General features: G+C 39.7%; 1 protein-coding gene across 1 annotated transcript in view; it reads left to right on the forward strand.

The window, feature by feature from the left end:
• CCDC152 (coiled-coil domain containing 152) overlaps positions 1 to 13593 on the forward strand; it is a 604024-nt gene that overhangs the window by 64645 nt on the left and 525786 nt on the right. Inside the window, exon 5 of the mRNA XM_085638553.1 lies at positions 13109 to 13173. Coding sequence (XP_085494679.1) covers positions 13109 to 13173 — 65 coding nt within the window. The remainder of the gene's footprint in view (positions 1 to 13108; positions 13174 to 13593) is intronic.

Raw genomic sequence — 13593 nt, forward strand, 5'->3', positions numbered from 1 at the left:
TCTCCTTTGCTCAACTAAATTCAAAAATATATTTTCTTCTTCGTGTAATTTATATATTAAATTGTGCTTGTGTGCTTCGGCTATATCTATTGTTTTCATGGTTAGAAAATATTCTCCCATAAACTGTGAGTCTTTAGTATTAAGAACTGGGTTCATGCTCTTTCGCATAGGAACCTCAGAAAAAATTACATCTACATTTGAATAATAATATTGTAAATTCCCTGTTCTATAAAACAAACTTGCTAAAACACTACAAGAAATACCATATGTTAATGGAATATGATGATATGTTACACCTTCTGCTACTGATGCAGGCAATTTCATACACACATAACAATCACTAACTTCCAAAGTGTCCACGTATTGCACTAATAACTTTGTAAATACATTTAAAGCAGTGTCATTATTTGTCACAGTGTGGTGTACATCTAACACATCTGGTGCTTCTAAATCTACTTTGTCTCCTTTTGTCTTATTCTCATCTGGTGCTACTAATGTTACCCTATTTCCCTTAATGTTAGCTACTTTCTCATTCGTTTCTGTGTTAGTCCTTTCTTTTGTAACCATCAAATAAGGAATGGCTACTGTTAGTACTAACCAAACTTACACAATTTCGTTTTGGTTTTCCAGCAGCCCTATCATCAGCCATTTTGAGTTAAGAAGATTTCTCTTCTCTACTTTCGATTTACTTGTGGAATTCAAAATTACTTTGGAAAATTCTCAGGTTGGTCTCACTTCTTTGACAATCTGTTCTGTAATTATTTCTTCATCACTTTCTTCATTTAAATCTAAATTTCTCGAATTCTTCAAGGATTACATAGGTCCATTCAGGACCCTTGAATTTATTGTTCAGTAATCTTAATCTTTGACTTCTTCGTTTGGGTTTATCAGTAGATGTCCTAGACTGCTAGAAATTTTGTTTACCTGGTCATGTTCTTCATTAACTGTTTTGAAATGATGTTTGAACCTTTTCACACCACCTGGCCAGGTGTCACCTCTTCTGACCCTCTTTGCTTGTACTGCACTGTCACTGTCTTCGAGTGTTCTTTTATTTAAGTTGTGGCACTATTTGATCGTTTTCGGTTTCAGTAACCCTTTCTGTCTGACCCTGTCCAGGGCTTGTCTTTGCAAAGTCTTTTTCTGCCTAGATGCGTTCTTCTTCTCTGTTGACCCTGTTCAGGTTTTATTTCAGTTTTTTATTCTTCTTCTACCTGAACCTGTTCTTCTTTTCCTGTCTGGTCCTGCTCAGGTCTTATTGTACTTTGGGTTTCTGCAGCCCGAACGTGTTCTGTCCCTCCTCAGACTCATGAATGGTTGCATCCACTTCTGCCTGTGTAGATTGTTCTCTCCTTGTCTGTTCCTGCTCAGGTTCTCCAACAGCTGTATTGTCTCTTTCCTGAGCTTGTTCGTCTATACCTGACTGGTCCTTACTATTTCCTTGTCTTTCTAAACGGATTTGGCTTCTCGTTCTCACAATTACTTCAGGTATGTCAACCACTGGTATCCAGTCATCCTGACTTGTGCTTGGTTGTTCTCGATCAGCTATTTCAGGATCTGTTATTCTGGATCCTTCAGCTGTAAAACCTTCCGCAGCCTCAACTGCTTGTGTCAGTTGGGAACCTTCTGTGCCAGGTGCTGGTACTCTCTTGGTATGGCTTGCATGAATCCAATTAGGCAAGCCTGCACATTTCACTGCTGTGGTTGTAACCATTATAACCTGTTGTGGTTTTCCCTACCTGGGTGCTAGACACGACTCATGAGTGGGTTCGTTCACCACCACCCAATCACCAGGATTCAGATCATGTGCTTGATTCAGCTGCCTGGCAACTGCGTCTTATCCAACCTGGTGAGCGATAGAACGCACTAGGTCAGCCAGTTCTTTGCAATATTCCAATACCATGTCATCAGATATATTCAACAATTTGTGTCCTGGAATATATGCCTGCCTCATTGCTCTTCCCATGAGTACTTCATGGGGACTCAACCCTGTATTCCTATCAGGAATGCTTCTGATCCCCATCAGAACAAGAGGTAAAGCATCAGGCCAGTCCAGAGAGGTGAATGCATATACCTTTCCCAGTCTTGCTTTTATAGTGCCATTCAGTTGTTCTACCATTCCAAATACATATGGGCATTATGCACAGTGCAGTTTTTGTTCAATTTTAAATGCTTCACAGATTAGTCGAATTACTTCATTATTAAAATGAGACCCTCTATCTGATTCCAAGGTTACTGGAAGAACGAACCGTGGAATCAATTCTCTCATCAATAATTTGGCAACTGTTATACTGTCATCTCTTCTAGTAGGGTAGGCCTCCACCCACCATGAGAATAAACAAACTATGACAAGTATATACTTCAAACCTCTGCAAGGTGGTAATTGGATAACATCTAATTGTAACCTTATAAATGGACCTCCGGCTTTTCCAATTTTTCCTTTACTGACCACTGTCTTTTGACCTGGATTTATTTGTTGACAAATTAAGCATCTCTGGCATAGACTCTCTGCTACACTCCTGAACCATGTATTAAACCAATCCTGTCTAATGAGTCTGATTATGGCATCCCTGCCTATGTGGGTGTAGCCATTTGTGAAAGCATGCAGTCTGGCATTATTGGCCCTGCCATCTGGTTAAATCCATACATCATCTTCTGACTTCTTTTGGCACCCTAACTTCACCCATTCTTCCTTTTCTTTCATCTCTGCCTCATCTTGCAGTTGTCTTACTTCTTCCCATGTTTCTAATCCTGAGAGTAGCAGAAGTTGGCAGCTGATTCCACTTGTTTCAATGTTCTTGTTCACTGCCATTTTATATTTGGCACAATTTTGGGCAACCTGGTCGGCATACCAGCTGTCACATAGTCATTTCCTGACTGATGTGCGGCACACTTGACCACTGCTACTTCTTTTGGCAGTTGTATTGCTTCAAGCAATTCTTTTCCGAAATTTCCATTTTTAATTGGGGATCCTGAAGAAGTCAAGAAATCCCTCTGCATCCAGAGTTGGCCAAAATCATGCACAACCCCGTACCCATACTGGCTATCAGTAAAAATGGTTACTTTCCAATTTTTCCCAATTTTACATGCTTTAATCAAAGCCACCAATTCGGCTACTTGTGCAGATTTGACTCCTGGTAAATAGGATGCTTCGACTATTCCAGGCAATGTACACACAGCATAAGCAGCACTTATTCCTCCCTCCTCATGACGCCTACAAACAGCTCATGTTCAGCATTCTTCAGGGGTTCTTCTTGTATGTCTGGACGGGGTTTGGTGCATAGTTCGGTCACGTCCAGACAGTCGTGCTCGGCCTCATCCCTCAATTCTTTTCCATATACATCTGGCAACAAGGTAGCTGGGTTTAAAACGGTACACCTTACTATTGTCACATTCTCAGCAACTAATATGATTCTTTCATACTTAGTCATCCGACTAGGAGTGAGATATTGAGTTCGAGTTCTTGTTAAAAGAATCTCAACTGAATGTGGAACATGCTCTTTTACCGGATGTCCCATCACAATTGACTCACTTTGCTCTAAACTGGTACAGGTTGCGGCTACTGCTTTTAAACAACCAGGTAAATCTGATGCTACAAGGTCCAAAAGTAGCAGAAAAATACGCCACTGGTCGTCGCATCAAGCCATGCCTCCGAGATAAGACTGAAAGTGCACAACTATTCCTTTCACAACAAAATAGTGCAAATTCTTACGAGTAATCTGGCATACCTAAGGCAGGAGCTTCACACAGAAAATTTCGTAATTTTACAAATGCTTACATACTTTCATCATCCCATTCTATTGGATCTTTTGCTTGTTTCTTGGTCATTTGTATTAGGGGTTTGGTGAGTAGGGAAACCCCTACAATCCACTGCCTACAGTATCCCACAACTCCAAGGAACATTCTGATTGCTCTCTGGGTTTCAGGCAATTTCATCTGTCTTATTATTTCTATTCTCTCAGGAGTCACTCTCCTAACTCCACGTTCTATTTGGTGTCCAAGATATTTGACTTCGGTTCGGTAAAACCTTAATTTTTCTGGGGACACTTTATGTCCACCTTCAGCCAAATGGTTCAACAAGGCAATCAAATCCGCAACACAGTCATTTCTTGTTTTGGATGCGACTAGTAAGTCGTCAATATACTGCACCAATACTGGCTCTTTGGGTAACACTAAGGTTTCTAGGCCCCTTTTCAGTATTTGATTGAAAATTAAAGGACTTTCAGTGTACCCTTGTGGAACGCGATTCCAAACTAAAATACGGTCCTCAAATTTAAAGGAGAAAAGATATTGGCCGTCTGGGTGTAACGGAATAGAGAAAAAGGCTATGCATAGATCGATTACGGTAAACCATCCTGCCTTCCATGGTATCTGGTACAGAATCACGGCTGGGTTTGGCACTACAGGGCAACAAGGTACAACAATTGTATTAATTTTTCTCAGGTCCTGAACTATCCTATATTTTCTGTTAGGTTTCTTAATGCCAATTATAGGTGAATTGCATGGACTGCTCATTATTTCTTTTAGAATGCCTTGTTCCACCATTCGATCAATTTCTGCTGCAACACCAGCTTTAACTTCAGCACTCATCTTGTATTGTCGAGTTTTTGGGTAAACTGCACCTTCCTTTACAGTTACTTTTACTGGGTCTACATTTGCCATTAACCCCACATCTTTTCCTGTAAAATCCCACACATCTGGATTTATTGTCGTTTTGACCTCGTCTGGTAAGTCATCTTTTGTCATCATAGAATACATCTCATCTATCTCTGTGCCTTGTTTAGCTAACATGATTTTGTAGACTCTGTCTTCATCTGGGGTTCGAATTGCAACACCGTCCGGTGTGCAAAATATTGTGCAATTCATTTTGCACAGTAGATCTCTTTCTAATAAATTTACAGGACTGGAGTCACACTCTACGAATTAGTGCATTTCCCTGAAATTGCCAATGCTTACCTCCATGGGTTCTGTAATAGGGGTTCTAATCTGTTTATTGGAAATGTCCACTACTTGGATCGCTTCTCCCGAGAGGGGTAGGTTTGGAATGTCTGCTGTTCTCACAGTAGAACGGGTAGCACCAGTGACCAATAAGAAGGTAATATCTTTTCTTTCTACTTTACCATCAACATATGGACCTGACTAATCTACCAGTAAGGATGCGCCAAGTACGCACTCCTTTTCCTCCCCCATCAGGCACCTTCATTGGTTTCTGTCATCGAAATAAGGGTCATGTAAAAGAAATTGCGAGGTTACAGAATTTTTCTTACCACTTCCTCCTTGAAATCTGGTGTCCGCACTGTACTTGGCCTAGTTCACAAAATTTGTCATAGGGGCAGGTGGCAACTGACTCTGAGGATTTACAACCTGCTGTGGTTGATTCATTATCACCTCATTCTGCGTCTGTGGATTTAAATTTTGATTTGGGCCATTATTGTCCTGTATATTTTTACACTCGTTTTTCCAATGCCCCAATTTTCCGCACCCATGACAAGGAAACTTTTTCTTTGCCTCCTCTCTACTCATTCGTCCCTTATGTTTTCCCCCACTATTTTCAATTTGGCCTTGCCCCTTTCCTTGATTTCCTGTCTGGCTGTTTAGTTGGAGTTCCTGCTGTTCTGCTAATTTTACTTGTGCCTAAATTACTTTTTCCTCTAATTTCTTTTGTTTATTGTCAATCTCATCTCCGCAATACTTTGCACATTTGAGAATATCGTCTATGGGCCTCGCTTGCCAACACAACATGTGTTGACGAATCATGTCTCCAATTTCTGGTTTTAAACCAGTCACAAATCGATACACAAAATGTCCCATATCTTTATCTTCAATTTTCTCAAATCCACTATACTGCTTAAATACCTGCAGCAGTTGTTCATAGTAAGTATGTATGGGCTCATTTCTGTCCTGGGTTGTTTTGTTTATTTTTACCCAATCTGTTTCCTTTTGGAGGAATTCTCCCTTTCAGAAAAGTGATCACCTGGTGATATTTCTTCATTACGTCTTCTGAAGGGGCTCCTGTTTTTGCATCTCTCGGGTACTCATCACTGGGCCAATCAACAGTAATATTAAATTATGTCCATAAATCAGCAGGTACCACAATGTCAAACAAACCATCCAAATCCTTTAACAACACTTCAGAAACTTTCACAAATCTTTCTACTTGCCGATACCACTCAACTGGCTTTCCTCCTAACTTCGGGAAATCATTTGTAAATGATAAAATATCCTGTCTGGTCCATGGAACATGTACATCTTCTCCTCTTGGTACCTCCCTCATAAACTTTCTACCTTTCCTGTTACTTTCATCGCAAATTCAGGAGTAGTTCGATTGGCATGTGCTTCTTCCCTTTTCTGCATCCATCTAGCTTTCCATTTGTCCAAGAAACCCCATTTTTTGTAAAATGGTAATTAATTCTTTAACATGTAATTTTCTTCCAGACACATTCATATTTTCCTGGTCCTTATCACTGAATTCTGCTCTATATGGTTTCTGTAAAACTTTAGATTTGCCTATTTCATCTCCCATTTCAGAAGCTAAGTCTGTCAATTTCTCATAGAATATCTTTGTATTTCTAGTGATACTTCTGCAGATAAACAATAACTCTTCTTCACTGTAAGTATTTAACCTATCTAATGCCACAATTACCAGATATCATTTCTTCCAGTTCCACTTTCAATTTGTAGATATCTAGGATTTTCATTGGCTGTTTTGGCTTGTCTATTCCCTGTGCCCATCTTTCTTTTTTTCTGGGGATACTATTGTGGCACTCTTAACTCCTGTGGCTGTTTCTATTTGTATTTCCTTTGAACAACTAGGTGTAACTCTTCTCGGGGTTTCATTTATCTGACCTCTTATCTGTAAATCCATTAATGATTTTACCGAATCACATTCGCTGCCTTGATCATCAATGATTAAGTTCTCTTTTCTGGGTTCAATTGTAGGTGTGGACATGACTGGAGGTTTGAGAGCAATTGTCTTATCTCCATATAATAGAACCACCGGAGCTATAGTCACTGGTATAGTTAGTGCTTCAGGGTGAGTACTCAATTGGGTTATTTTCTGTATCAATTCCTCTCTATTCTTGTTTATTGCCTCTCTTTCTTTTTCCTGAACTACCCTTCCATTTGTTGGATTATGCATAACTTGGGGAACTAATGGAGTTCCCAAGACTGGAGCACTAGGAGTAGTTCTGCTCAGTCCCTCTTGGTAAGGTGGAGGGTTTTTCATTAAAATGTCCTCCAAAAAATAATCTTCCGATTCTCCACTACCTGTCATTGTTAAATGTTTGGTCTTTTCTGTGCACTTGTCTCCTGACTGTTCCTCAGCCATTAGTACAGGATATAATCCTTCGGCTACCATCGCTTGTCTCCATTGTTTCATCTGACTATCTCGAGTTTCACGCTTTAGTCTGGGATAAAATCCACTAAGGTTTCTGCTACTTCTGGATCTATCGCGCTCAAATGCTTCAGTTTCCCATTCTTCTAATACTGAGTTAATCTAGGTCTGGGCTTTAATTAATTAATTCTCAATCTCAGAGTATGTAAAATTCGTCCATTAAACGTGCCATGTTCTGGGAAAGCTAACACTCCATCACTTTTCATATATTCTATCCAGTTTTCTAACCATACACAGGTATGATAGCCTCTTTCCATCATCATGTATGATGCGGGCGTTTTCGAGGGAGGAATAAGAATTCCCTCTCTAGTCTTAATGGTTTTATCCTTTTTAAAATAATTTTAAATTTTCTGCATAAATGTCATCTTTCTTTTTTCTCCGTACATTTTAGGTGTCGATCCTTTTATATATTGTTCTCTGGCAAAACCTAAATACCTCCAGTCTGGTTGATTCCCTATTAATGTTGGATCGTGTCTCCACATACAAAACCAACTGTCAATTATTAGTGTAGCTTCTATTTTGCTAGCTAAATCAAAATGTTTGTTTTTACTTTAATAATTTGACCAATACCAGCGCGGCTTCTATTCTTCTGACGAATCAATTTCCATCTCACGCTATGCAATACTAGCGAAACTTTTCTGTGACGTCAGTACCACTCCTTTCTAATGACCCCTCCTTTACAAATTTCGTGTCAGTCACACGCCCGCTGTTCCAACCAATCCAAGCGGCCCTCTGTGACGTCAGTCCAGCACTTGCAACTGACCCCTCCTTTGCAAGATAACACGAAAACTTATTTCTCAATCAATTTACATACAAATTCATTAATTGATAACATAGAAACATTCGCTACTCTGATTGCTCCGCTAAAATCAGAACGTCAATTTCTTTAATGCGAGTAAACTATTCTGCTAACTCTTCACTCAAGCACCGATAACCTGTTACTCCTTCAGTACTACCGTTTCTAGGTGATATAGGACCAAAGTTTCATCAGCGAACTCTTTGCTATCAATCACTCTCACTTTTATACAAAATAATCCCTAATTTAACACTGTCAGCCCAGCATAGCTTTTCAGTGCTACCTTAAGCAAAACGAGTAACCTCACTGCAGTGTGGTTTCCATTCACCACCTGCTATTCAATATTCCAGGGAATTTCCAGACAACATAAAACAAGTACAAACGGGTAAGTTAATACGTAACCAGTAATTCAAATTCAAAGTTTTTTCACCTAACTAGTTAATAAATTAAACCATAGCTCTGCTACCAGAAAAACTGATCCAGCGGGTTACCAGCCTCAGTTACTCACTTACTATATGTTCACTTTGGCCCATAAACACACACTCATTCATATAGGCTAGTAGACACCGCTGGGGTCAATTTATTGTGCTAATATCTGTAAGATGAGTTTCATCTAATTATTTCTTACCAAACCTCTTGATCCAATGTATTTTCCTCTGGTCAATGGACCTTTTAGTTAACTAAATAGATGAAAAATTACATATATTAAACCTTTATTAAATAACCACATACTCGGGAGAGTTTAAAATGTTTATCTAGTAAATTCATGTGAGCCAAGAATCAAAATACAGTTAGAACACCATCTTTGATAAGGGGAGGAAGAGAAAGTAATTCAATCAGAGTAATCGTTAAACAAAGTTGTTACGATGACAGAACCTGAGTAAGGAGGAAAAAGAGAGAACAGTACATTGACATACTACACAGATTTATATTTACCTAGTATGGTGTGGAAACCAACCCCTTGGCCAAGGAGCTGGCAAGGGTCCCCTGGGACAGATCAGGTGACAAAGGATCAGGACAGGATTCAGGGACAGGATAGATGATCTCTTCTAGATACGACGCCTGCGTCGCACCCCTCTCTGACACTATGTGCCTCCTCGATTCTTCCGCGATGTTCTTCTATTATGTGCCTCCTCGATTCTTCCACGATGTTCTTCTATTAATTGGCTCAAAAGTTCTTAGTGTGGATTTTGATCTTCTTCAGTATATTCTTAATTTTTGGACAGCATCTCAGTCTCTCAGCTTTCTCCGTCTCTCTGTGGTAACTAATCTAACTAAACTACCTCTATTATACCTATCTAAGGACATGTACCACCCATAAATGTTTCAAATTTATGAAACTCCTAACTCTGATTGGACAAGGAAAGGGGATATGATCATCACACCATGCTAAGTGTAATACTTTTCTTTAAGCTCATTGTTCTATGTTCCCTCCCCTTAATTTACTTTCCCATGCTTTATTTCCCACCCGTATTCACAAGTTAATCAATACAATGTATGCAATTTTATTTAAAATCCTTTCCATTCTCAGGACATCATGCTGGTTCCCAGGGTATGTTACTGTTTTCTTTTAGATGACATTCAAGGCTTTGCATCTCGGTTCCTGGATCGTTACAACTGCGCATGTGGAATGGTCACATAATGCACAAGCTTCAGTCCTGCACGGAGGCCCACATACGAACTAATAGAGAGGTCAAAGAAAAAGAATATTAGAATCAAAAATAAATGGTTTCACTGTATACCACCTATCTTTCCTCTACTCCCATTTACTTATAATAATCTTTCGCATTAGCATTTTAGTAAATTTGCATGGTTTAGTTTTAGCAAAGCTTGCGCATTATCATGTGGGTTTCAAGCGGCCATTTTAAGAGCAACTGCGCAGCTGCAAAGATTTTTTCTCCAAGCGATAGTACGTCATACTACGTAGATGCAGTAGACGCATGCGCAATGCAGAATCCTGCGTTTAGCAGCCATTATTTATAATTAATTAATTAATTATAACCATATTTAACTTTATAGATCGTCCCCAGACTAAGGCCAATAGGCCGAAATCCATTGGGACTAATGATGGCAATACACCAGTAGTGATGCATTCTGGGAACTGCAGTCCAAACATGTGGAATATGAGAAATTTTGTGTTGTGATGAAATAACACAAACAACAATTAAAACCTACAATTGTAGCATTGCGTTTTATCGAATGACAGACAAATTGTTGAAACCTCATTGTAGGACCATTTAACCAGTGCCCGGGGGACATACCCCATGTGATTGGGGATGCAATTAGGTTGAATTCGATACGCCCAAGGTTCAGAGGGCGATACCCTCGAGCACGGTACAACACATCAACCTCCCATTGACAACAGCGAGCTATGCACGCACTGTTAATCATAGTACTTACTGTGGCTTATTCCATGGCCCTAAAGCCTGCAAACCATAGACCTTTTACTGAATCTTGCAAAAGCGAGATTGCAATGAGCTGGAAATCCTCATTGCCCAAGGACCTCAGTAGATGGAAAGCAGATTTGAATAGATTTGGCCACGCGCAGATAGAAATAAGCACCCACCAGATAATCAGGGTGCCTGGGTCAAAGCTGGCATTGGACTGGGAACCATTACTGTAGGCTATCAATCCCAAAACAGATGATAAACTGCTTTTGGTGGTGAACCTCTCTGATATGTAAGGTTACACATGAAAGCCACTAAATGCATTATAGGAAAGCAACCTATGCTAAAGAGGGTTCGCTATGATTACATTAGTGTTTATGATTGTGGTCGGATGTATCGGTAGCCCTACTATCTGGGTTGTGGTTTGTTAGTGGCTGGACAGGAAAGGAGTGAATGGGTTAGTTTTGTTCTCTTTATGCTTGTTCTTATTGCTCTGTTTGACGCAAACGATATACTGCTTTTATGATCATTACAATATGTATACTGTGTATGCCATTATCCTACAATGTCTTTCTGAAATATTGGTATGAGCATACTGTACCTACAGTGCTTCATCCATTGTATTCTTTGTGTTGTACATACATTCGTGTAAAACAAAATATGTTTCTTTCTATTGTGTTGTTCATTGTCTAGTTGTTCCTCCAGCAGCATTGCCAGGTAGAGTCCAGGCCTTCAAGTAGCATGAACATGTTGATAGAGAAGAGTTTGTTTGTGGTTGTAGTCAGCAGGGTTTGGCTGTTAGTGCTTTTTCCGCCTGTGTAGATGTGGCGGGTGTACCGCCATGTTTTTGTTGACATAAATTATATTCTAAATACGGCAGATGGAGTAGTGGCTTTCCGTTGCTTCTTCTGTCGTATATATTAGTGTATACCGTTGTTGACTGAGGAAGGAAATGTGTTGAACGGTTGACGGACGTTCTTATGTCAAACCGTCATACCTAAAATCTGACCGACAGAGCTCCACGGCAGTGGACAGGTAAACGGATGGTTTTTGATAGCAAACTCCAAATATGTCCCTTAATCATTATTTTCGATGCGTAATGCAGATGATTATTTAAGCGTTTTTATAATTAAATGCATTTTATTTTCTCCAGTTATCATATATGTGAACTATAATGAAAAAGCTGTATAATAATGTAGATATGGTGCAAGGTAGAAAAAGATTGTTTTGTTTTATGTTTTTAGGTCTGTTTGCTGCACATTTTATGTATTCTGTGATAGGGACCAGTTTGATTTTTTTGCTTGTTTTCCTGCATCCTGCGTTGTATTGAGCTGATCTCTCTAGTATTTGTCCTAGTGAGCTTTTTTGTCTCTCGTTATACTTTATGCATTTGTCACTTGTTCTCTTTATAGGGCTTCCCATTTTAGTAGCTAATGCTCATTTGTATGCTGCGCTCCGTGGATTTCAATGAAAAGAAAAATCATGAACCCTTACCTCCGAGATGCCTAAACTGATTACCACTGATGACGGCAAGCTACACTAAGAGCATCTTTTTTTTGTTTCAAACTCCTGCGTTGCACAGTAACCATGCCCATGGAAAAAGACTTCCATGTCCTGCTTGTCAGCTGCAACATCTACAAACTAGTGTCAGAGCCAAACCATATGAAGGGCAGAACCTTTCTGATAATCTTCCAACTCCAACCTCACTTGCTGACTCATGGCCCTTAGATAGGGCTGACCACCAGCAGAGCCTTCTCCCTCGCCCTCAGCAGATTACCCAAAGAGGACTGCCAGAGCTGTCTAAACATTTTATCCTGCCCGTCACAATCTTCCCGTTTTCCTTGAGAATCTGAATTTCAAGGCAGCATCTGTGTATCCTCATGCCAGTGTCCACCTCCACCTACTAGGCATCAATTGCACCCTCCAGGCAATGATAGTCATTGATGCTTCTCTAATCTCTTGCTCTGCGAAGGCAACGGTAACCAATGAAACATTGGTTAATTGGACTAGTTCATTGGTCTGGAGGTTGCTTGATCTCCTATGTAAAAGGAGCTTTGTTTGGCAAAGCAGAAGGATGACCTCCCCACAGAGGCTATTGAAATACCGACAAGACTGCCAGGGAACTGTTTACAAAACACCAGGGTACTTAAAATTTCCCATTCGAGCAGGTCAGAGTTTATTTGCATATGGATGGCCCCTGGCTTGAATGAGATAGTGGGCAGAAATCTATGCATTAGAATGCAGCCATGTGGTTCTGAAGACTTATCCTTCACTACTACGTCCTAGTCCCCTTCTTCTCACGTATTTTATGGCAAATGCACAGAGCTGCTCTCTGGTTAATTGTTACTGCATTTTATTGCATAGTTTCTTTCCAAAGCACCCTACTGATGCTCTTATGAAGGCGAATACCGTCACCATATAAATATAAATAACAAAGGTCAAATTGAAGGGTTTTAAAGGAGTGTCTTAGTATTGTTCCTGAAGTCGCTTCTACATAATCGTAAATAGTCTCATGCCTGGTTATTTTTTTCCTAGATGAAAATAAAAAGTTTAAGAATAAGACACACCTTTTGGAGGAAAAATTAAATGCTTGTCAACAGGTGAGTTCATTTTCTTGCAGATTGTTCATCCTTCGATCCATATTTTGAAAACCGTCATGTATTCTCTGACATAAATATCTCTGTATATTTTGCAATATTATGATTTATGCAGTGTGCAACCATTTTAATATTTATGTATATTTCAGTAGCTTCATGAATGTTGGGTGTGGTATGCATCACTTACTTTGTTACACACGTCCTTCTTTGAAGCAACCTTATGACTCTAAATTCAACAAGCATTGGCCAAGCCAATAGTTTTGAAATTTGCGCTGCATGCTATTGGTTTTGCCATTGCTTGTTGTGTAGTGATGAACTGTGGAAGACAACATCGTCTAGAGAATGGGTGGTAATCATTTTTAGATGCTTTTGTCAGAGCATTCTGACTCACCAGTGCTTCAGCACCTGTCGCCAACTGATTGT

This window comes from Triturus cristatus, chromosome 2_1, assembly GCF_964204655.1.
Source record: "Triturus cristatus chromosome 2_1, aTriCri1.1, whole genome shotgun sequence".
NCBI classification, from domain to species: Eukaryota; Metazoa; Chordata; class Amphibia; order Caudata; family Salamandridae; genus Triturus; species Triturus cristatus.